Source organism: Capronia coronata (genome assembly GCF_000585585.1).
Source record: "Capronia coronata CBS 617.96 chromosome Unknown acBCG-supercont1.3, whole genome shotgun sequence".
Classification (NCBI taxonomy): Eukaryota; Fungi; Ascomycota; class Eurotiomycetes; order Chaetothyriales; family Herpotrichiellaceae; genus Capronia; species Capronia coronata.
The window spans coordinates 366,721-386,879 of record NW_006912895.1 but is presented as its reverse complement, the minus strand read 5'-3'; the positions used below and the strand labels follow the sequence as shown (position 1 = coordinate 386,879).

At 53.5% G+C, this 20,159-nt stretch overlaps 9 protein-coding genes across 9 annotated transcripts; 4 read left to right on the top strand and 5 right to left on the bottom strand.

Annotated features, from left to right (window-relative positions):
• Positions 1–44: 44 nt before the first annotated feature.
• Positions 45–1,088, bottom strand: A1O1_03431 (uncharacterized protein; the record flags this gene model as incomplete). The annotated part of the gene is made up of 1 exon (XM_007724336.1): positions 45–1,088. One exon carries the CDS (start codon positions 1,086–1,088, stop codon positions 45–47), a length of 1,044 nt encoding a protein of 347 aa, XP_007722526.1.
• A 640-nt stretch (positions 1,089–1,728) lies between these two features.
• A1O1_03430 (uncharacterized protein) lies at positions 1,729–3,989 on the bottom strand (the record flags this gene model as incomplete). Its single annotated transcript, XM_007724335.1, has 3 exons — positions 1,729–2,974; positions 3,035–3,872; positions 3,932–3,989. The coding sequence occupies 3 exons, from the start codon at positions 3,987–3,989 to the stop codon at positions 1,729–1,731; spliced, it is 2,142 nt and encodes a 713-aa protein (XP_007722525.1).
• Positions 3,990–4,613: 624 nt separating this feature from the next.
• On the top strand, positions 4,614–5,085 carry A1O1_03429 (small nuclear ribonucleoprotein G; the record flags this gene model as incomplete). The annotated part of the gene is made up of 3 exons (XM_007724334.1): positions 4,614–4,643; positions 4,735–4,806; positions 4,945–5,085. 3 exons carry the CDS (start codon positions 4,614–4,616, stop codon positions 5,083–5,085), a joined length of 243 nt encoding a protein of 80 aa, XP_007722524.1.
• Positions 5,086–5,367: 282 nt separating this feature from the next.
• On the bottom strand, positions 5,368–9,316 carry A1O1_03428 (uncharacterized protein; the record flags this gene model as incomplete). The annotated part of the gene is made up of 2 exons (XM_007724333.1): positions 5,368–5,670; positions 5,762–9,316. 2 exons carry the CDS (start codon positions 9,314–9,316, stop codon positions 5,368–5,370), a joined length of 3,858 nt encoding a protein of 1,285 aa, XP_007722523.1.
• A 779-nt stretch (positions 9,317–10,095) lies between these two features.
• On the top strand, positions 10,096–11,459 carry A1O1_03427 (uncharacterized protein; the record flags this gene model as incomplete). The annotated part of the gene is made up of 3 exons (XM_007724332.1): positions 10,096–10,170; positions 10,229–10,398; positions 10,484–11,459. 3 exons carry the CDS (start codon positions 10,096–10,098, stop codon positions 11,457–11,459), a joined length of 1,221 nt encoding a protein of 406 aa, XP_007722522.1.
• Positions 11,460–11,766: 307 nt separating this feature from the next.
• A1O1_03426 (citrate lyase subunit beta-like protein) lies at positions 11,767–12,824 on the bottom strand (the record flags this gene model as incomplete). Its single annotated transcript, XM_007724331.1, has 2 exons — positions 11,767–12,704; positions 12,785–12,824. The coding sequence occupies 2 exons, from the start codon at positions 12,822–12,824 to the stop codon at positions 11,767–11,769; spliced, it is 978 nt and encodes a 325-aa protein (XP_007722521.1).
• A 713-nt stretch (positions 12,825–13,537) lies between these two features.
• A1O1_03425 (AGC/AKT protein kinase) lies at positions 13,538–15,659 on the bottom strand (the record flags this gene model as incomplete). Its single annotated transcript, XM_007724330.1, has 4 exons — positions 13,538–13,732; positions 13,785–15,328; positions 15,388–15,561; positions 15,638–15,659. 4 exons carry the CDS (start codon positions 15,657–15,659, stop codon positions 13,538–13,540), a joined length of 1,935 nt encoding a protein of 644 aa, XP_007722520.1.
• A 964-nt stretch (positions 15,660–16,623) lies between these two features.
• Positions 16,624–18,257, top strand: A1O1_03424 (transcriptional adapter 2-alpha; the record flags this gene model as incomplete). The annotated part of the gene is made up of 2 exons (XM_007724329.1): positions 16,624–18,132; positions 18,189–18,257. The coding sequence occupies 2 exons, from the start codon at positions 16,624–16,626 to the stop codon at positions 18,255–18,257; spliced, it is 1,578 nt and encodes a 525-aa protein (XP_007722519.1).
• A 1,157-nt stretch (positions 18,258–19,414) lies between these two features.
• Positions 19,415–20,028, top strand: A1O1_03423 (uncharacterized protein; the record flags this gene model as incomplete). Its single annotated transcript, XM_007724328.1, has 2 exons — positions 19,415–19,788; positions 19,953–20,028. 2 exons carry the CDS (start codon positions 19,415–19,417, stop codon positions 20,026–20,028), a joined length of 450 nt encoding a protein of 149 aa, XP_007722518.1.
• Between the last annotated feature and the right edge of the window lie 131 nt (positions 20,029–20,159).

Genomic DNA, 20,159 nt, shown 5'->3' with positions numbered 1-20,159 from the left:
CTGACTAACAAGGTTGCATGTCACTCCAGGCTCCCACATGGAGCTCAAAATGCAGTAGTCCCTGTGGCAAAGATGCAACTAAACGCCATGAAGTGTGGGAGAAGACGTTCTGGAGGTATCATACAAAACAAGGTGGACTGTGCCTTCTTGCTGGCCGCGAGCGCATGTCCAGGCCTGGGCAGGACAACAGGCACACCATGTCTTTTCTCCTCAGGAATGGTCAAGGTAGCGGTGAGTGCTGCTAGAAGTCGGTCATAGACGTTGTGCAATCTGGCGAAGTCATGAAGATATTGTAACGCCTGCGCGGAGGACGGCGGACAAGCAGACGCGAACGCAGAAAGATCGACAGGCTGATCAAGATGGATCTTGAACTGCTCTCTATCATCCAGATGACAGGACCAGGCGGGATAGTAATCGTAGTCAGAGCGATGCAGAACAGCTTGCCAACCGCAGCCAGCAGCGAGGATAGCTGCCCACCAACGGCATGCCGCCGCATCTGCAGAACCGATCGGCACGACAAAGCCATTGCTCTCCGCAACTGGCTTTGCATCACTGAGTAACAAGGCCTTTGCCTCGGTGTAGAGGACTGTGTCGCTGTCTGATGTTCGGCGGAGTTCGACTAGACAGGCAGAGAGGACATATGACCAGCCCAATACCAATGCAGAGAGATAATTCCCCGTTGAGCCCTTGCCACGGACTCCTCCAAAGCCAGTCCAATTAGAGCCAAATTCTTCTGAAAGAGTGCAGTACTGTGGTTGGCGTGTCGCGATCACCACTCGTGTCCGAGACGAGTTCCTCACTTCACCAGCAAGGTCGCATCTGGTTGAGCCAAGGCCCCAGACACCAAATCCCCCTAGTTCAACCCATTTGTCTCTGAATACGACCTCCTCGACTTCGGCGGAAGAAGGTAGAGCAGGCGTGTTGTGCAGAAGGCTATTGATGTTGGCGCAGGAGATTGGAAGACCGCTGGCGGAGCGAGCCTGACCCAAAAGCCCACCCCAGGTACGCCGAGACTTTCTGAGAACCCTCGAAGCTTGCTTTGGAGTAGGGCGAACGAGGTCCGGAGGTTTATCATCGCCCGAAGGCATGATAGTTGAAGAACAGAGAAGAAAGCGCGATAGGCTGGGGTTTGTTGATATTTAGCTCGAGTTCCTTGGTGGAGCAGACTGTGCGGGCGTCTAGTGGAGGTGGAGGTGGAGGTGTGGGAGAAGGCGAGACTGCAATGAGAGGGTGGGCGGTTGCGGGCGGTGTAGTAGTAGGCACAGAATGGCTGTGGCTGAAAGAAGCGCCACTTCAACAAGCCACAAGGGCAGGCTTGGCGACCGCAGGCAAGACGGAGGGCTGGGACGCGGTGGTATTGAAAGGATGTGTCGTTTGCAAGTCGATTCAGAGCGTTTTTGAACCTCGCGGACTATCGCACCTAACAATTGATTTTGTACTTCCGACTCGAATACAAAAGCTTCGACTCCGGCATCTGCGGGGTCTCCGCAGGTGTGGAGGCTTTCAAGAGCTGTCAAAAGAACAGATTGAAGGAATCACCGGGATAAGAGACCCTTGACACTTACGCTAACAGGACTGATACTGTCAAATCAGTAACCCGTTGATCGACGAGTCTTCCGTTTCTTTGCGCCGTCGAAGGCACGTTCTATCCTAGCTCACGCGGCCGATGAGGTGAACGCCTCGAAGAGACAAGAGAAGATCAAATCGGCACCAAGCTGTTTGTCTGCTTTATTGCATAGGAAAGGTATTTGTGCCTGACTGCCACATCAGAAACTGGTCAGAATCCTCGGCCATGAGAGCATCTTGGAAGTAATTCCGGTAGTCCTCCTCGATGGACCAGGAGAAAGGATTCTGAGACCAATCAGCCTGAGGCTGGGTGGTGGCGGGCCAAGGGGCACCGTGGACGACAGCAGAAGTCCCGTTGGACTGCGCATTGAACTGCTGATCCATCATTCCTAAGGCTGAATCCATCGGAGCTTGCAATGCCTGCGGAAGGTGTGCTTCTGATGCCGGCGCTCCCTGTTCATTGCGTCGAACATGAACGGTTCCAAGAAGCGGTACTTTCAATCTCAATTGCTGGACGTCGGAGCCCTGCCAATCTTGCTGAAGTAATGTATATAGTGATCGAATGGTAACGAGGCCACGTTGTGTCAAGCTGGACCCGGGTGAGTCTCGACACTTTTCTTCCAACAGATTGATCACTTCCAGAACTCTGGCTTCAACCCGGGCCTTGTTGGCTTGCATGTCGAGTCGACCTGTGGAGGGATAGCTATGGGACATCAAGATGAGAACAACCGTGGCAGTAAACGCCTGCAAATCCAGTATCCGAGAAAGAAACATGCCTGAAGGAAAGACCCGCCGGACTAATTGATAGCGGCGCGCCACGGTTTCGCATGCATCCAAACAAGCGAGTCGGCTGAAGACGTATTCGTCATCCGGATTTCCTCGCATAGTGAAGGGCAAGTGCACCCGCATCATGATGTAGAAATGCAGATGCTGGACTATATGCTCTGGTCTGACATTCCCCGGATCTTCGTCCCACCAGGACTTTGGCGTGTGAGATGCAAGAACTCTCAGCTCCCTGTCGAGCTCCAAGGCTGACGCGTATACGTCGGCAATCGAGCCTTCTGCTGTGCTAAGGTCGTCCAAAGACTGCAGTCTGCAGGCGATATCGGTCAACTTGGTCAGGTAGGCGTGGACTTGGACCACCCCGTCGACCACCAGTTCCTCTCTGGCGGTATGTTGAAAACGCCAGGTGCCCGGTGGCAGATTGAGGATCATGGCCAAGATCCTATCGATAGAACATAACATCTCCCACAGCTGAGCGCTTTCAAGCTGGCTGGCATCCGCAGCTCCGCTCCCTACAACGCGCTGAGCCGCTCGTGCCGCCATGGGGATTCCTACAAGCTCCGCAATTGCGATGACATGCCGCAGTCGAAGCCACACTTTTTCGAACTTTCCCTGGCACAATTGACTGTGGTTGTCGTTAGCTTACCGGCCTGACAGTGCAACTGAGGGGAGGCACTGTACTCACAGTCGAATGAGACGGACTGCCATGCCCAAGCCACGAATTGAGCCTGCGAGTCGATGATGGGACAGAATGGTCGCATCAACTGTGTCAGATACTGCTCGGGAGAAGGGTGAACCTCCGTGACCGTTCTGGGGCGAGGCGGCGGGACTAAGAGGTGGCTGCTCCTGTCCACTTTGCAGGGAAATAACAGCAAAGTCGAGTAACCATGAAGCCAGATCGATCGGATCGACATCGGGCTGTTGCATGATGTGGTGGTGTTCAAGTATCTCCTGGTAAGACTTGACTGCAAACGGCATCGGGAGCAAAGCTTGCACCAACACAAGCCACCCGGATCCTGAATTGGCATGTTTGGCAATTTCATCCAAAGATGGAATCAACTTTCGCAGTGCTTGCCTTGCGATGTCCAATAAGTGGACAGAGGCCTTTGCCTTGCTGTTTGTGAGCGGATCATCTTTGTCTGGCGTGTCTAGACTGAGCCACTCGTTGTGGAACAGTGATCGCAGATGGGCAGGTTGCTCTGCTGCAAGTACATCGGAGACACTCGAGTCATCGTCGGAGTCATGGTCATGGGTGTCGACGGTCGACCCTGAGTCAGCGACAGCTGAATCCGACACGGCTGGTGGTCGGTATCCCAGGTTCTGTTGAATACCGCGTACGGCTTCTCGTAATTTGGTCACTTCCGATTCTAGCTGAGCTATCCGGTACCGCGAAGGTAATCTCTGTTCCCGAATTGGTCGAGGACTGCTGACATGGGGCACACATATCGTTCCTCGGTCTTCGCAGCTTCGACAAGCTGCCGCGTCGGGAGGAGTCCGTATGCAGCGAACCTTGCGCCGTCTGCCTGTTTGCTGTATTAGAAATGCGTACCCGATTCCTGAGCACGTTCGCGATCGAGCTTACACTCAGTACAGCTCTTGGCCACTCTTTGCACCTGCCTCCGATCCTGGGCCTCCGACATAGCGGCATTGGTCAGGAATTTGTGCAGCACATATGCAGATGTTTAGCTGCGAAGGCGTAGTAAAAGATTCGACGGCGTTGATGGACCATACTGCTAGTAGTAGTAGGACACCTGTGGATGCCACTCTTCGACGTCAATGGCGGTTTTCGGACCGGACGCAAATCCGGCTCCGAGCCCGAGTTCTGGGCCGGCCCCGTGCAGCCTTGCGTGCTTAAAGTGTAATAATTATATAGTAAGTGATCTATCTCGGGACTGCTTACCTAAGGTAAAGTAGGGTCCGGTAATCCGGCCGCATTAACCACGGTCATCATTTTACTAGTATGCCAGGCTGCGCACAGGGCGGCGTCACAAAGCGCCCGAAAGAGAGTGCATTCGATCGAGGTGAATTCATCTCGTCTTGGCAGTCCGAAGTGCGCAGACTGCAGACACTGGCACTTGCAGCAAGTTACGGTACAGACAATTGTATACATAGACAAGTGTGACCAGCACCTCCAATACTGCTCTACACATCCACTTCCAGGTCTCAGACTTCCAGTCATCTCGGTCTGATAGCTACCTTGCCCTGTCTTCGCTCCACAACAAATCTACATCGCCCGCAACGCAGTCGCCAACACAACCGCGACCATGCCTCAAGCGCAACCCGAGCTCAGAAAGGTATGTCCGCGGCCAGCTCTTTCCACTGATCTCACCATATAGATCTTGCTTCCGTTAGTGATCATACTAACGGCTGTCTTTCTTGGTGTAGTACATGGAGAAGCGTCTCTTCGTCCAGCTGAACGGCAATCGCAAAGTCATTGGTATCTTGCGTGGTTACGATGTATGTGCAACCCCAACGTTTCCATGTACACACCCTTGCAGAAATTCGAGACGCACAATGCGGCAAGAAACAGTTTGCCTCGAAAATTGAGAGACGGAGGGAATTTGGCAAGGGCGACGCGCTAACATGCTATCACAGGTTTTTCTGAACATTGTTCTCGATGAAGCAGTTGAAGAGAAGGCCGGCGGTGAACGAGAGCGGCTTGGCATGGTCGCCATCCGGGGGAACTCGGTGGTGATGCTCGAGGCGCTTGAGCGCGTGGGCGACGACCGGCGATGAAGAGGATGAGAAAAGAGAAGCACAAAACCAAAAAAAGTCGATGGGTTTACAGAACGCGCTAGCATGATACCCCTGGGTTCAAGGCAAAAGGGAAAGGGTGATGGTTTCTGTTCTACAGTATTCTATTTGGTATCAACGATGCATCCAGCGCCTGGCGTCAATCCCACCGAGATCTTCGACTTAAAGCGCGTCCGACGTCGGGACAAGAGCCGCGCCCACCAAGGATTCAACCTGTTCCCTTGCGACACGGCGAGAGGCGCTTCAACGAGGAAAAGCGAGGACTCATCCCTTGGAGGCTCCCTTGAATTTCAGAACAACGCGGCCTGGGGCAGCGGATGGTGTGGGGGATTGCGTTTGTGCCGGCCGCTGTGACGGTAGAGGTGGAAGCGGAGGAGTAGGTGTTGGGTTTGAAGACTGGGTCGAGCTCATTTTGAAAGTCAATTTCAAGCCACTGATACCGGCAACAGGTCGGTGGACTGGACCTGCCGCTGGCGCTGGTCGAGCAGATTGCACAGGCACCGGCGGCTGCCACTTCGGCACAAGCTTCGATCTGACTTTGCGCGTTTGGGTGAACTTGAGTTTACCCTGATATCAAAAGAATGTTAGAAGGCGGCCCTGGGCTTGAAAGCAACACAAAAGAAAAAGCAATAAAGACATCATGGTCATCCCGACTCACCTTGCCTAGATTCTCGACCTGCCAGTACCGCGGCAGCCGTAGCGTGACCTTCATTTGGTCAATCGGCTCGAACAGCAGTCGGCAGAAGTCTAGTAACGTCTGTAGATCCTCGAGCGTGATTTGGTTGTAGCAACTGGCATCCCACAGAGCCGACTTCAGCGCTTCGTGGTCCCCAAGCTCCTTTTTCAACGCGGCCATGGCCCCCTCAATGGTCTGTCGTCTGGCCAGGTCGTGCTGGCGCGCATCGGCTCCGGCTGCCGTGTCCTCAATCACCAGGCCATCAGTGGTAGGTCCCGCCGCTGTCGCGCTGTGCTTGTCGCCGATTGCTCGCTTCGCAAGGACCTTTCCAAACGCCCGCTGCAGGCTCTGCCGCAACCACGGCGACGCGTCGGCCACCATGCAGTACAGCACGTAGCGAAGGATGGATGGATTGTCGAACACGGTCGGTGTGATGAGGACATTGTATGCCGTCTCGCGCAGCATCTCGTAATTCCCTGGTCGGGTATACTGCAGGAAATGTAGCGGCGAGAACTGCCCGATGCCCGTGGCGGCAAGCATGGCCTGGCATTCCAGGGCCGTTCGGGAATACAGGTTCTGGTACGAACTGGTCCACTCGTCCATTCTACGGAACCGGTCGATCTCGTCCAAAACCTGGTGCTCCAGCTGGCGCATTTCGTGCATTTCGTCCTCGAGATCCAGGTCCGCATTGTCCATGCCGCTGACCATGTCCAGCTCCCCATTGCCGGCCGAGTTAGCCGGTCCCATCTGGTGGTGTGGCTGCTGAGGTCGTGCAACAACGGCTTGTGCGAGCGCCTTCATCAGCCTCGCAATGTAGTAAGCGTCCGAATACTCGTTGACCGAGTTGTCGTTGAACTTGAGCTTGTCGAGCAGAAACTCCTTGACTTCCTTGGGGGCGTGGCCGCGGCTGTCTCGCACTTTACCGATTGCCTGGATGATCTCGCATTGCAGCATGTACGCCAGCTGGTCGGAGAAGTCGTTGGGCCGAGTCATTGCCGAGCCACGTTCATCCCGTACGCAGTAGAGTTCTTCGAACGCTTTCTTGAGATGAAACAGACCAATGTACTTCGCCTCGCCTTCATCTTTGGCGTGCTTGACCAAACACTGTGCGGCCATCGCCCGGACGCCATGGAAGTAGCGCCGATCCATCAATGTACGGACGAAAATGGAGGACACCAGAGGTGCAGCTGGATATACCGAAATGTGTCGGAGCGCTTCCAGCTGCGCAACAACATCTCGGTCCTGCTGTAGCTGCGAACTGAACATGTACCCGGGCATCTGTAGGTTAATTCGGCAGATCCATTCGAAATCCGCGTCCAGCCTGATCCACTCATAAGACTCGGCGTTCATTCGTTCTTCATCTTCCGGGGTCCATTCGGCGAGTCTCCAATTAGCAACTTCCTCCTCGCTCTGAAGAACGTCGCCCAGACAGTAGACGAGAGAGTCGTTGTCTTCGTCTCCTCCTTCCGCGGCGGCTTTGGCAGTGGCTCGAGCTCGTTGTTTCTTGCTGCGCTTAAGACGCTTATACTTGGTGTTGTAAGGGATGTCGAACGTGGTACTGGCATCTTTGATCTCTACGATGTGCTCGTAAGGTGTTCCGTCTGCTTCGTGGATTCGGATCGTCATTGGCCCTGTGAACACCGGTTGCGCCGGAGCAGCGTACACGTTTTGGAAGTCCTCCCGAGCGTCTCTCATGAAAGAGTCAACCTCGAGCTCTCGTTCCGTTGTCACTGTCCCTTGGAGTTGCTTGATAAGCATCTCAACAACCAGTTTCTTCTTGTTGAATCTTTGAAACGCCTGGAATCTGGGGCAGCCGGCGCCTTTCACCCATTGAGCAAGAAAATCGTCAATCTTGATGTGTCCCATACGCTCGGCTGTTTTCTGGAATAGGTCCGTGGACAGTGCATTGTTGACCAAGTCGCCCGTTCGAGCTCTGGTAAGGATCTTCGCAAGTATGCCTGGCATTTTTGACGCACCTTGCGTTTTGGCTATACGGCGGTCTAGAATGAAGAGTACGACTGGTGCCTTGATGGTCAAGAACTCGTACTCGGCCGGGTCGACATGTAGCAAAGCGCCCATATCATAGATGGAGGGACGGTCATGGTCCAGCTCGTAGACCCGGTCGGCTTGCTGTTTCATGTGATAGCGGTACTCGTTGTTCCCGCAGAGATCTTTCATAAAGAGGTTGGTGATGAAATAAGAACCTCCGATAATAACCCAGTTATCTCGTGGCTCTTCTGCGACAATATTGATCCCAATCCATTGCGAGACAATCGCGTGGACTAGCTGCCTGGTCACCTCTTGAGCCGGGTCAATGACTTCTTCGGGATACAATAGCCTCGTGCTGCACATTGTCAGGCCCGCGAATATGGAGACGTCGGAAGGCATGTCTTCCACAAAGACCATCGAGTACGACTTGAACGGACAAGATATATACTTGTGGACCACAAAGTCCATGGCTTTCGTGGTCGGAAGACAAGTATTCTTGGTTTCTTCGGCTCGTCCTGGCAGGCAATACGCCAGCATTTCAACTGCGTTGCGGCCTAATTCCTCCAGTTCCTGTGCATCTCGTAGTTCGCCTAGGTTGACTTGCTCAAATGGTCCAATAGCGAAGCCAATCTGCTCGGGGGCCAGTTGCTGGGAGCAGGAGAACGACATGGTCTTCCTCGACGAGTCAGCTTTGTCCACGATCTCGTCTGTAAGCTCGCCAGAGCATATGACAAGCATTTCTTTTGCCTCGTAGCTCTGACCTGAGCTCTCTCTAGAGGAGGCTTCTAGGGTGAGGTGGGACAGGTCAAGCGGCATGGCCTGGTTGAGCGCATCGCCGACTGTTCTCGCACATTTGATGGAAATATCCCATGTACATCGACTAGTTGCGACATCGACACAAGGGAACAACGACGAGGCTCCTCCAGGGCCCAGCTTTGATCGAGTATATGCATGTGGCCAACGCCCACTTCCTCGTCTGCCGGCAACGAATTGCAGCGACTCTCGAATATGACAAGAGTCGAACTCTATGACCACGGTCAAAGGAGTGAATCGAGCAACCGTTGTATCTGACAGCGCTTGCGTGGCCTCGGCAGCAGCTGGGCCGCTGGTCAGAGGGTCCTGGATCTTGATCGAGCCAGTAGCCTGAGTGTGGACTTCTGCAACGTCAACTGGCACAATTCGCAGTCTTTGAGGGAGAGTAATGGTGATATCGGGCTGGGGTTCAGGGCCAACCGATCTTGCCAGCTTTTCAGCCAGTATATGATGTTGGTGGACGGTCGCGTTGGAGTGAAGGGTAAGCTGGTCGCAAGGATCTTCATGTCGAACCGAAGACGGAGGAATGTTGTTCACCAGAACCTTCTGGATGGTACAGATTCGACCATGGAGTCTGATTTCTTTGAGGTTTGGAGAGTCGGGATAAATAGTGATTTCGGTCCTCCCAGTTACATGTTGGTTGAAGCTGACCTCGAGCTCGACTTTCTGGTGAGCGACGGTGAAAGAAGGAGCCGGAGGCAGATTGACGGGATGCTGGGTTTCTACCCCCTCCATCGCGATGGCGGGTCGATATGTTTCGATGTGAGATTGTCATCGACCATGATCGCCCCGATGCCGTCCATGCAACTCCTCAACCCAGTGACATAGCAAAGACGCGATGGAGTCTGCGGCGCGCAGGGATAAGACTTCGACCAAGGAGGCAGAGGTGCCTCGGGCGACTGGAAAGGCAGGTTGAATGGGAGTGGTGTGAAGGATCAAAGACAGTGACAAGTTGTCGAGTCGCCGCGTGAAAGTTGAAGGGTGAAGTTGAAGTCGCAGATCCAGTTAAAGCGGCGATCAGCCTCCGCGTAAAAGCAGCAAGGAGCCTTCGCGTAAAAGCAGCAAGATCCATCGTCATTTGAGGAATTTAATCTTCCATTTTCGACGACCTCCCACTTTGACTCACGCTTGTCCCTCTCTCTCTTCCAGCTGCATACTATACAATAATGCAGGCGGCTTTCCAACAGTCACTCTCTTGACTTGGTTCACATCGTCGCCCAAATTAGTGCCATAACTGCCGTTGTTACAACAGGAGGCCACGGATGAGCTTATAGCTACTGTTCCGCTGTTCCGCAGTCCCGCGTTTGTGCATTTTTTTGCTTCCTCCCAACTCTCCCAACGTTCGACGAGGCGCGCAGATTGCTGTCTCAGAACGGCGCAGAATGGCGAACATGGTAGATTCCGGTAGGTCCAGGCCATCTTCAGCATGATACGGCTGCTTCACTCCTACTCGCTGTCATTGCGCTCAGAGACTCACCTATGTTGCATCAGCCGACCCTCTCTCCGACCAGGCGATGGCCCATCTAAAAACCTACAAGTACCAGAGTGTGGACAAATCTTTCATTTCGAACTACATTCTCCGTCACTACGTAAATACTCTGTCCCTGAGTCCGCTAATCTGACGTGCCCTGGCTCACATGTTTCCAGTGGAATGGTGCCGTCAAACTTCTGCCCAAATGGCTCGCCCCGAACATGGTCACCTTGCTGGGCTTCTTCTGCATCCTGATCAACGTTTTGTTCATGGAGATATTTGTGCCAGACTTGGTGGGACCAGCACCTTCGTGGCTCTATTACAGTTTCGCGCTGGGCTTATGGATGTGAGTAACTCATTATTGGAACGGAAGGAGCCCCCTAAATGAGAACATCGTTTGCATAATCTAACCGTTATCTCCTGCTGAACAGGTACTCGACCATGGACAACATCGACGGGAAACAAGCCCGAAGAACAGGTACATCCAGCGGCCTCGGCGAGCTGTTTGACCACGGCATCGACTCCTTGAACTGCACGCTGGCCAGCCTGTGCGAGACCGCCGCGATGGGCCTTGGCCCCAGCAAGACGGGCGCTTTCACTGCACTGGTGCCGTGTCTGCCAATGTTCTTCTCGACCTGGGAGACATATCACACCCACACGCTGTATCTCGGCGCGTTCAATGGCCCCACTGAAGGGCTCATAATCGCGTGCCTCGTCATGATCATCTCCGGCTATTTAGGGCCTCAGATCTGGCAGTACCATGTCGCTGACTACGTTGGATACCCGGAGATCCTGGGTGGCTTGACCTTCCGTGACCTCTGGGCCCCAACTATCCTGGTGGCCTTCTTCACCGGTCACCTGCCATCATGTATCTGGAATGTCGCAAAGGCACGCCGCAAGGACAACTTGCCGCTGTGGCCGGTATTCTTCGAATGGATTCCCATGATTGTGTTCACAGCCTCGTGCGTCGCCTGGCTCAGCTCGCCATACTCGGTTCTGCTGCGCGAGAACCACCTCCTGGTCTTCTGCCTGACCATGTCCTTCGTCTTTGGACGCCTGACGACCAAGATCATTCTGCACCACCTGACCCGCCGTCCGTTCCCGTACTGGACGATATCGCTAGTGCCCCTCGCCATAGGCGGCATCATGGCCTGGCTGCCCTTGTTCGGCTTCAAGCCTGTCCCGCCGACCTTCGAGAGATGGTACATCTACGGCTACCTCGTCCTCGCCATGATACAGTACTTCGTCTGGGCCGTACGAGTCATCAACCGCATCTGCGAGGTCCTCGACATCAACTGCCTGACCATCAAGAAGAAACCAACCGACCGCAAAGAATCGGCAGGGTTTGCGATCGATATACAATCCGGCACCAACGGGGATGTGCGCAAGACCATCAAAGAGCTCTGAACAGCACGTCGTATATAACACATTGCTTTCAACAAGACATGATTACCAACCCACCCACACATACCAACCACAGACATCAAGCTTAGATGCGAAAAAGGCCTCGCTCCACTGCATGACATAGGAATGATGGCCACAGACAAAATTGGATAGAGAAAAACAACTAAAAGTCTCCGTGAAACAACACCACAAACCACATACACCAAAACATAACAATAGAATAGAATAGAGTCGATCCAACCCCAGTTAACCAACTCTCGATCCGTAAGACGTCTGCAATGTAGGTAGCAAGGACTCGCGTTTCTTGATTCTATTCAGGCTGCTGGTCTTTATATTTCTCCCTCAACTCAGCAACCTCAAACCCACACAACTCAGCCTTCGCGACGACAGCCCTGGCCTTGCCCTCGACCGGAGCATCGATCATTTTGCCATCCATAGCCCAAGCACCTTTGCCCTGCTCCTCGGCACGTTTCTGGGCAATGGTGATTCTCACCGCCCACTCGACCTCCTGGGGACTCGGGCTGAAGATTCTCTGCACCGTCTGCACCTGACTCGGATGAATACATTGTTTGCCATTGTACCCCATTCCTTTCCCCTGTTCGCACTCGTTCACCAACGTCTCTTGGTCTGCTTCGGACTTGAACGCCGTCGTGACCAGGTCCAGCGTGCTGGGCAGATTGTGGGCGCGCGCGGCCGTGGCGATCATTTGCCGCGCATACAGAAACTCCATCAGGCTGGGCGTGCGCGTGATGCTCATGTCCAGCGCGAAGTCCTCGGCCGCGAACACCAGGCCCTGCAGCATATGTGGGGTCGCACGACATATCTCTTGTAGGTTCGACAGCGATCGCGCAGACTCGATCAGGGCGAGCACACCAATTTGCGTCCCACCTTTGGTCTCACTACCATTGTGCGAGTGAGGTTGCATTTGAGTCGATCGCGTATGCGCCAACACGTCGCTGATAAAGGTCAAGTCGCTGGCGCTTTCTACCTTGGGCACCACCAGGGTCGTCAGGTTCTGCGATTTCGCCAACTCTTGGAGGTCGGCCAGCGCCAGGCCGGAGCCGACGCTGTTGATCCGCACGGCTCGCTCTTTCACGCCGCCGGGGGTATCCAGGTCAAGGGCTTTGCGGACAAGGCTTCGCGCTTCCGCTTTGCGGTTTGGCGTCACGCTGTCTTCTAGGTCGTAGGCGATGCAGTCGACGTTGAGGGAGCGCGATTTGTCGAGGAATCGTTGCGAGGAGCCCGGCACTGATGGCGAAGAAAAACAGAACAGATCGGTCAGCGGAGAGCTTCGTAGGATGTTCCCTTCAGGCACAAGGAGTAGGTACCGTAGAGCATTGCTCTTCGCAATACATTCTTCGCAGCCATGGCGGTCATCTACGTAGGTACCTGATTCAGCGTCGCTCAAGCCAACCTCGAGGGATCAGTGTTGTTGCCCGCCGTCCGAAGCGAATTGCACATCGTAGACGTGCAAAGAGGGCGAGTGATTTCACGATGCCATCATAAGTATTCGATATACCTGTAGACGTACGTACTATCACAGGCTGGTCGTGTTCAACTTGAAGTCTGCAATTGTCAATAATGCCGCTCGCAACAACAACCGGCGCATGCGGGGAAACCAGGGCCGGTCATCGGACTGTCAAGCTGCGGAGAACCGAGCCGAATCACGTGATGCGTCTTTCATCGTTATGTCAGCGGTCTGAGAGAATAGAGGAGACGGACAAGAACAATAGACATGGACGTAACATCTGTACGAGTTATCGTAAGAGATGGGGAGGCTGGGAATGGTCTCATGCAGGCCAGCATTTGCAACAGCCCAACGCTATGGGTTGAAGTACATCAAGCACGCTTTTGCTGGATTTTTTGGCTTTGATTGACCATGTCTGCCGCTCAATGCCTCGATGGCGTGGGCTCTACTGCCCTCGGATCTTCGACCCACACTGAAAAGCAAGCAAGCAAGCTATTTATCACCCTGTCCCCGAAAACCCCAGTCTTGTTCCCGCCCTGGGAATGGTGGAGGTGGCAGTTAATGTCACGTCGTTCATGCAGTTCATCGCTCATCAAGAAAGACCATGGCTGATCTATCGGATCCGGTCAAACGAAGGATCTCTCACACTTCCACCTGCATCGCCCAATCCAGCAACTGGCCGGTTGTAAGACCAGCCGGCAAACTGTTGCTGCATAGTTTGGGACAAGGCTGGGCCCTCGACATACGAGTCCTTTGGCACCTCAGAGGTAAACTCTTTGTCGAAATTTGCGGTATCCATCGCGTCAACCTGTGATAGATGTCAGTCATTGTCGGGTTGGATTAGACAGTTCGGTACGTACCACATTGGGCTTGAAGCTGGGCTCGTACTTTCTCTGCAGCAACTTTCTCCAGTCAATGCCGGCAAAGAAGTGGTGAGCTTTGATCTCTGCGGCACCGCCAGCTCCCAGCCGGCGTTCAGGGTTGCGGTCGAGAAGCTTCTGAAGTAGGTCTTTCGCCGCCGCCGGGACAATCTCGGGACCGGGGAAGTGGAGAGGCTCCTGGAGGATCTTGCGATACATCTCGTTGGTGTTTTCGTCATAGAATGGAGGCAAGCCCGTAAGCATTTCATAGAGCAGAACACCCAGAGTCCACCAATCCACAGTCTTTGTGTAGCCATGTCCGAGCAGAAGCTCCGGGGCAAGATACTCAGGTGTGCCACAAAAGGTGTTGGTGCGATCTTCATCCTTCATGTCCAACTTGCATAAGCCGAAGTCGCACAGGGCGATGTGACCAGTGTAATCAAGCAAGATGTTTTCGGGTTTCAAGTCTCTGTAGATGACTTTGAAGCCATGAAGACACTCCAGTGCACACAGCAATTCTGCAGTGTAGAATCTTGATCGGTTGATATCGAAGCGTTGTTCTTTCTGAAGATGATGGAACAATTCACCGCCATTAACAAATGCCAGAACAAAGTAAAGCTTGTCAGGCGACTGGAAGGAGAATTTGAGAGGCGTAATGAAGGGGTTGTTGATCTGTGCCAGCACTGATCGTTCGGCCAGCGTATGCGCGACTTCAGATCGAGAGATGATGTGTGCTTTGCGGATCGTCTTGAGGGCGTAGATTCGGCCGGTGTCCTTCTTCATGACCTGCATGACTTTGCCGAAGCTGCCTCGTCCGACAACTTTCAGGAGCTCGAAGTCATCAATTTTCAGACTGCCCTGACGGTTTTCCACATAGTTCACCCCGACCTTGATCGAACCAGTGCCAAACTGGATGTCCAGCCATTCAGTGCCCAGCTGACCTGCCTGCTTCTCCTGAGCTGCGAATGCGGCTTCGGCCTTCTCGTTTTCCTTCTTGCTCTTCTTTGGATCGGGGACATATTGACGAGCCTCGTCAAATCTAGGCGTGACTCTGGCACCACCCAAGAAGATGTCTTCACTTCTGCCGACACCAGGTCTGGCAGCGGGATTTCTCAGATAAAGCTGAACGCTGAGTTCGCAGACCCTTGAGACATCAAATTTGAACGATGTATTGTCGCCAGCCCACAAAGGATTCTCCGGAGTACCTGAAACCGCATCCACAAAGACCTGCAGCTTATCGAAGTCCAACAACGCATACGGGAGGTATTTGCTGTTGTATCGTCCGTGAATGGTGGGCGCGGCGTTGATTCCAGCATGAGTCGACATAGGTCTATTTGATGGTGCATAGGAGCCTGCCAATGAACCACTTGTGTATGAAGAGCTTGGTCTCACGGATCCTGCTGAGCCTCCAGAACCATAATAGTTGTTGAACACCGACTGATACTGTTGTGGCAGAGAGAATCCTCGTCCCTCGTGCAGCGTCACTATCAAGATTCCCGGCTTCGTGGTCTGAACAGGTGGTGAAGTGAGGGCCTCGGACGCAGCTGGCAGGAGTAAGCGCCCACACAGTTAAAGTCTCATCAGACCAGTCTCTCAAACTTACCGATACCATTTGCTGTGGTTGAGTGCGTGCTGGCATTGCTAGTAGTCGCCGAGAGTTCAGGTCCATCCTGCGGAGTAGTAGGCGTAGTGGCAGAGTCCTCTCCTTTGATGGTGGATGTCGACGTTGAGCGACCAAATCCACTCGTGAGAGGAGCAAGGTGAGTCTCCTTCAGTTCTATGTCTTGTCAGTGAGAGTCCAAGAGCGGTTGTCTCAATCCAAACTGGTGCTCTTGAAGTCCAGATCAACATACTCTTTGTCAATTTCCACGACATCTTTGATCACCTGCCGATCTATTCACAAGAAACAAATATGGAGGAGAGCCGCTGAGCACAGCTAGAGGCAAGACCTGGCAGCTTTGAATTGGAGGAGGACGTCGCAGTGAGTCTGGCGACGGTGGTGGAATACGATACTCAAGGAGTGTGGGTAACAACGGTGAAGGAGGGGCAGATCGTGAAGCGACGGTGAGGCGAGACCGTCCGCAGGGTCGAGGAGAAGTGAAGGCTGAAGGGGCTGCGTGAAAAGGAACAGGTTGGAAGGACTGTGTCGTTGAACAGTCTACGGGGGAACTTCACTTAGAAGTCGAGGACTGTTTTGGTTGCAGTCCAGTGCAGTGCAGCAGAGGGAGCGCCAGAGTGATAGGTGATTGCCGGTAGTGACGGGTGTAACTGCGGGCGCAGTCAAGTCGAAGCCGTAGGCGCAGGCGGTTGGAGGCGAAAGAGCGGCGGGCTGTTTCAAGTGCCTGCAAAAGCCCCCGGGCAACTTCAAGCCCTCAGCTCATCAGGGTTTCGGCTCGGACTTGAAGTCATCCGCAGCCGGTCACGTGCAGCAATGGCGGTGGCAGAACAACGAGCTCGGCCATTGGTAGTCGCTGGAGGCGCGGCTAAATCGCCAAGACGCGCTCGTGGAGGCGCTTATTCGTCTTCGCCTTCGCCATCGCCGAACTTGAACGTCAGGTCATCTTCGCCGCATCGACAACCCCTGCTCAAACGACCTCTATCTCAATCTACCCGTCCACGGAAGAAAGCCAGACCTATCCGATCGACTCGAAACCCTGTGTGCTATACTATCCCAGAGCCCGACTCGGACGACGAGCACTACGAATCGCCCACTGCGATCGTCTTCCCCCGGGATCCACACGCCGACTCCGACCGAGAAGACGCGCCTATACCATATGACTACGCGCAATACTTCTCCTCCGATTCTGACATAGCGGAAGATGTTCGAGTCGAGAAAAGCATGGGTGTCATAAGGAAGAACACAGCCTCGAGAGGGGGAGATGGCGGGACCAAGTACCACTGCGACGTCTGTTCCATCGACATAACCTCCACTGTCCGTATATCTTGCGCCAACCCCGCGTGTCGCGACTACGATCTGTGTGTGCCATGCTTTGCGCGTGGCGAACACTCCAAGAACCATGATCCTCGCACTCACGAATACCATGTGGTCGAACAAAACTCCATCCCCATTTATACGGAAGACTGGGGCGCCGATGAAGAACTGCTTCTGCTGGAGGGCTCAGAGAGATATGGTCTCGGATCCTGGGCTGATGTAGCAGAGCATATTGGCGGGTACCGGGAAAAGGATGAAGTCCGCGACCACTACATTGATACATACATCAACAGTTCCTTATTCCCCTTACCGGAATTGGCCGATCCAACCGATACGAGGCTGTTTGAGAGAATCCCCAAAGATCAATTCCAGGCTCGGAAGAAACGACGCATCGAAGAGCGGAAAGAGGCAGCCAAATCCGCGCCGCCGGCCACGCCCAAGCAAAAGCCCACTGCCAGTGTACCCGCCTGTCACGAAGTGCAAGGCTTCATGCCCGGACGTCTGGAGTTTGAAACCGAGTTTGCCAACGATGCTGAAGAAGCCGTCCAACACATGTCCTTTGAACCTGGTGACGGCATTGACCCAGTCACAGGTGAAATGGACGAGGAGACGGCACTCAAGATGACGGTATTCGACATCTACAACTCCAGATTGAAGGCTCGGACGGAACGCAAACGAATCATTTTCGAGCACAATCTACTTGATTATAAGAAGAATCAATTGATCGACAAGAAGAGGACTAAAGAAGAAAAGGACTTACTGCACAAGGCCAAGCCTTTCGCTCGTATGATGAATCATGAAGATTTCGAGGCGTTCAACCGAGATCTTCTGCTTGAGCACAACTTACGGATTGCCATTGCACAACTACAGGAATGGAGGCAGATGGGTATCAGCGACCTGAAGGGTGGCGAAAAGTACGAGGCCGACAAGCTGGCCCGCGCACAGCGAAACCAACCGCAAGGGCAGTTCGACCGGATGCCACAGATCCCTAAAAAGGGCAGTCAACTGCAGCAATCGGAACTCCCTACCGAGGCATCGAAACTGACCACGCCTGAGCTCCCGCTGCGCTTCCAACGAAAGCCCAAAACTGTTCCTCAGTTTGTGGACAGCCAACCGGTTGTCGAGAACGACTTCGATAAGCTCTTTGCCGAGACGACCGGCCCCGACAGTTCATCGGGCCCCAAGCCTAAGGTGCGCTACGTGGTACAACCATTGAATGGGATCACACCCTGGAAACTGGAAGACGACAAAACTCTGGCCCCGGATCTACAACTCCTCAGCGAGGAAGAAATCCAACTCTGCAACGTGCTTCACATTCGTCCCAAACCATATCTGGCGCTCAAAGAAGGTCTTCTGAAGGAAGCGATGAAGCAGGGTGGACACATGAAGAAGAAAGAAGCCCGAGGAGTTTGCAGGGTGAGTAATCTCAATAAGCTTTGGGATGACGGCTGTGTACTGACACTTGTGCCCAGATTGATGTCAATAAAGCCAATCGCATATTTGACTTCATGATCCACAGCGGATGGATTGCGAAAGCATGAACGCCTGATGCTTCACAGATTCCTTGCACAGATTCAAACGTTGGGTTCATTCCCATGGTGCTACATGCCGGTGGTGGGTGCTACGGGTGATTATCAGCATGAAATAATTTCAGCATCAGCGTGAAGACCAAAGTCCTTGATTGCATTTCAGCCAGGCTCAGCAGGTGTGCATTATACACCGATCAACTCAGTTTATTGACACCAAGATCCATACGTCTTGCCTACGATCAAATGTAGTATCCATCAAGCCATTCATATAGACACGTGACCATCCGGCGAGGCTGAGCAGAACGGGGACTGCCATGTGTTGTTGTGCACTACGTCATTGCCATCCAGCCCGGTATCAATCAAGCTGCGAAGAAGTCGACAATCACATATTCCGTTCCTCCAGTGTCGTCCATGCTTCGAAGTGAGCATGGGCATCCTGATGACATACCACCACAGTACAGAGGGAATGGAAATGGTCTGTGTTTCTTGAGATGGAGACTGCTGGGGCAAAAACCCACGGGCGGGCGGCTGTTACCGTGGTGTAGTCTGTAGACTCCATCTTGTGGGCATCCAAATCCGGAGTATCTCGACTCCCTCCAACGTCTTGACGCGTCTCATTGTTCGGGTGCGTTCCTGTCATAACGTTGGCGGACAACCACAGAGGAGATAAGTTCAGCCACCTCATCATCGCCTGCCCGCCAACTGTCAACCGCCTCGCATGGACACCACCAGTTGCCACATCTCTTACAGTTCATCGATGGGACGATTGTGAATACAGAGGTGAACAGCCTAGTCTGGCAGGTGAGACATCTCCCCAAGCAGTCAGGGTTCATGCTTCCCACAACCGATCGTCGAGTATGTGGCGTCATTTGGCGTATGTTTGGGCCAACAAGGCTGACGATCACATCGAGCCTCGCCCCCCTTGCTACGTCACCCCCTGAGGCCAGCACCTTGCACCGAAACCTGATTCAGGGCAATGACGGCTGATACACCACCAGTTCTGGCCATGCCAGCTACTTCTATATATTGATGCTGCATGCGTCTCATGAACACTCACATCATCGCCTCATCAAGCTTCCCAAAGTCATCAGTCATCTGCAAAACAACTTCCACGCTTTCCCCACACTATCATAACCAGAGCCAAGATTTCACACTCTCAAGTTCTCAAGATGCCTCTCTTCGGTCACAAGAACAATGACCCAGTTCAGCCCACTCCCAACGCCCGCACCTCCCATGGTGCTCGACATTCGACATCGTCTTCCGACGCCAGCAGTCCTCGGCATGGATTTTTCGGCGGCAGCAGCGGACGTCGCTCCTCCTCTTCAGACCTCCGGGACTCTCGTCGTACAAGCACCAGCAAACGAACCGCCGGAGGCTTGTTCAACAAAAACACCGAAGATCCTTCCATCAGCGATGCACGTCAACGAGTAGCCTCAGCTGAGAGAGCCGAGCAGGAGGCCGATCGAGCATTGGTTCAAGCCAGGGCTGCTGTTCGAGACGCCAGAGATCATGTCAAGATGATTGAGAGGGAGGCCGCTGAAGAGTATGTCCACCTACTACCTTCCATCATATCACCCCCTTCCCTGTTGTTGTGTCAGTCCCTAGGAAATATCTACCACTCCTCCCTCCCCCTTCATCACAAAGCTTTGAGAGATTCTCTTTGGACCCATGATGATGACCTGAACTCACATGATGCTTCTACAACAGAGCACGTCTAGCAAAGATCAAGCAACAAAACGCCAAAGATATCTCCAAGAGAGCCAAGCCATTGGGCCGTAAGTGATGTCCTTGTTCCGCTTGCAAGATTGATACTGACAGATTTGACTGCAGGACATGACCGCCATTAGATTTTTGATGTTGACATGAGTGAGCGTTCGTTGTGCATTATATCCATGTCCTTGTATGATCATGAAA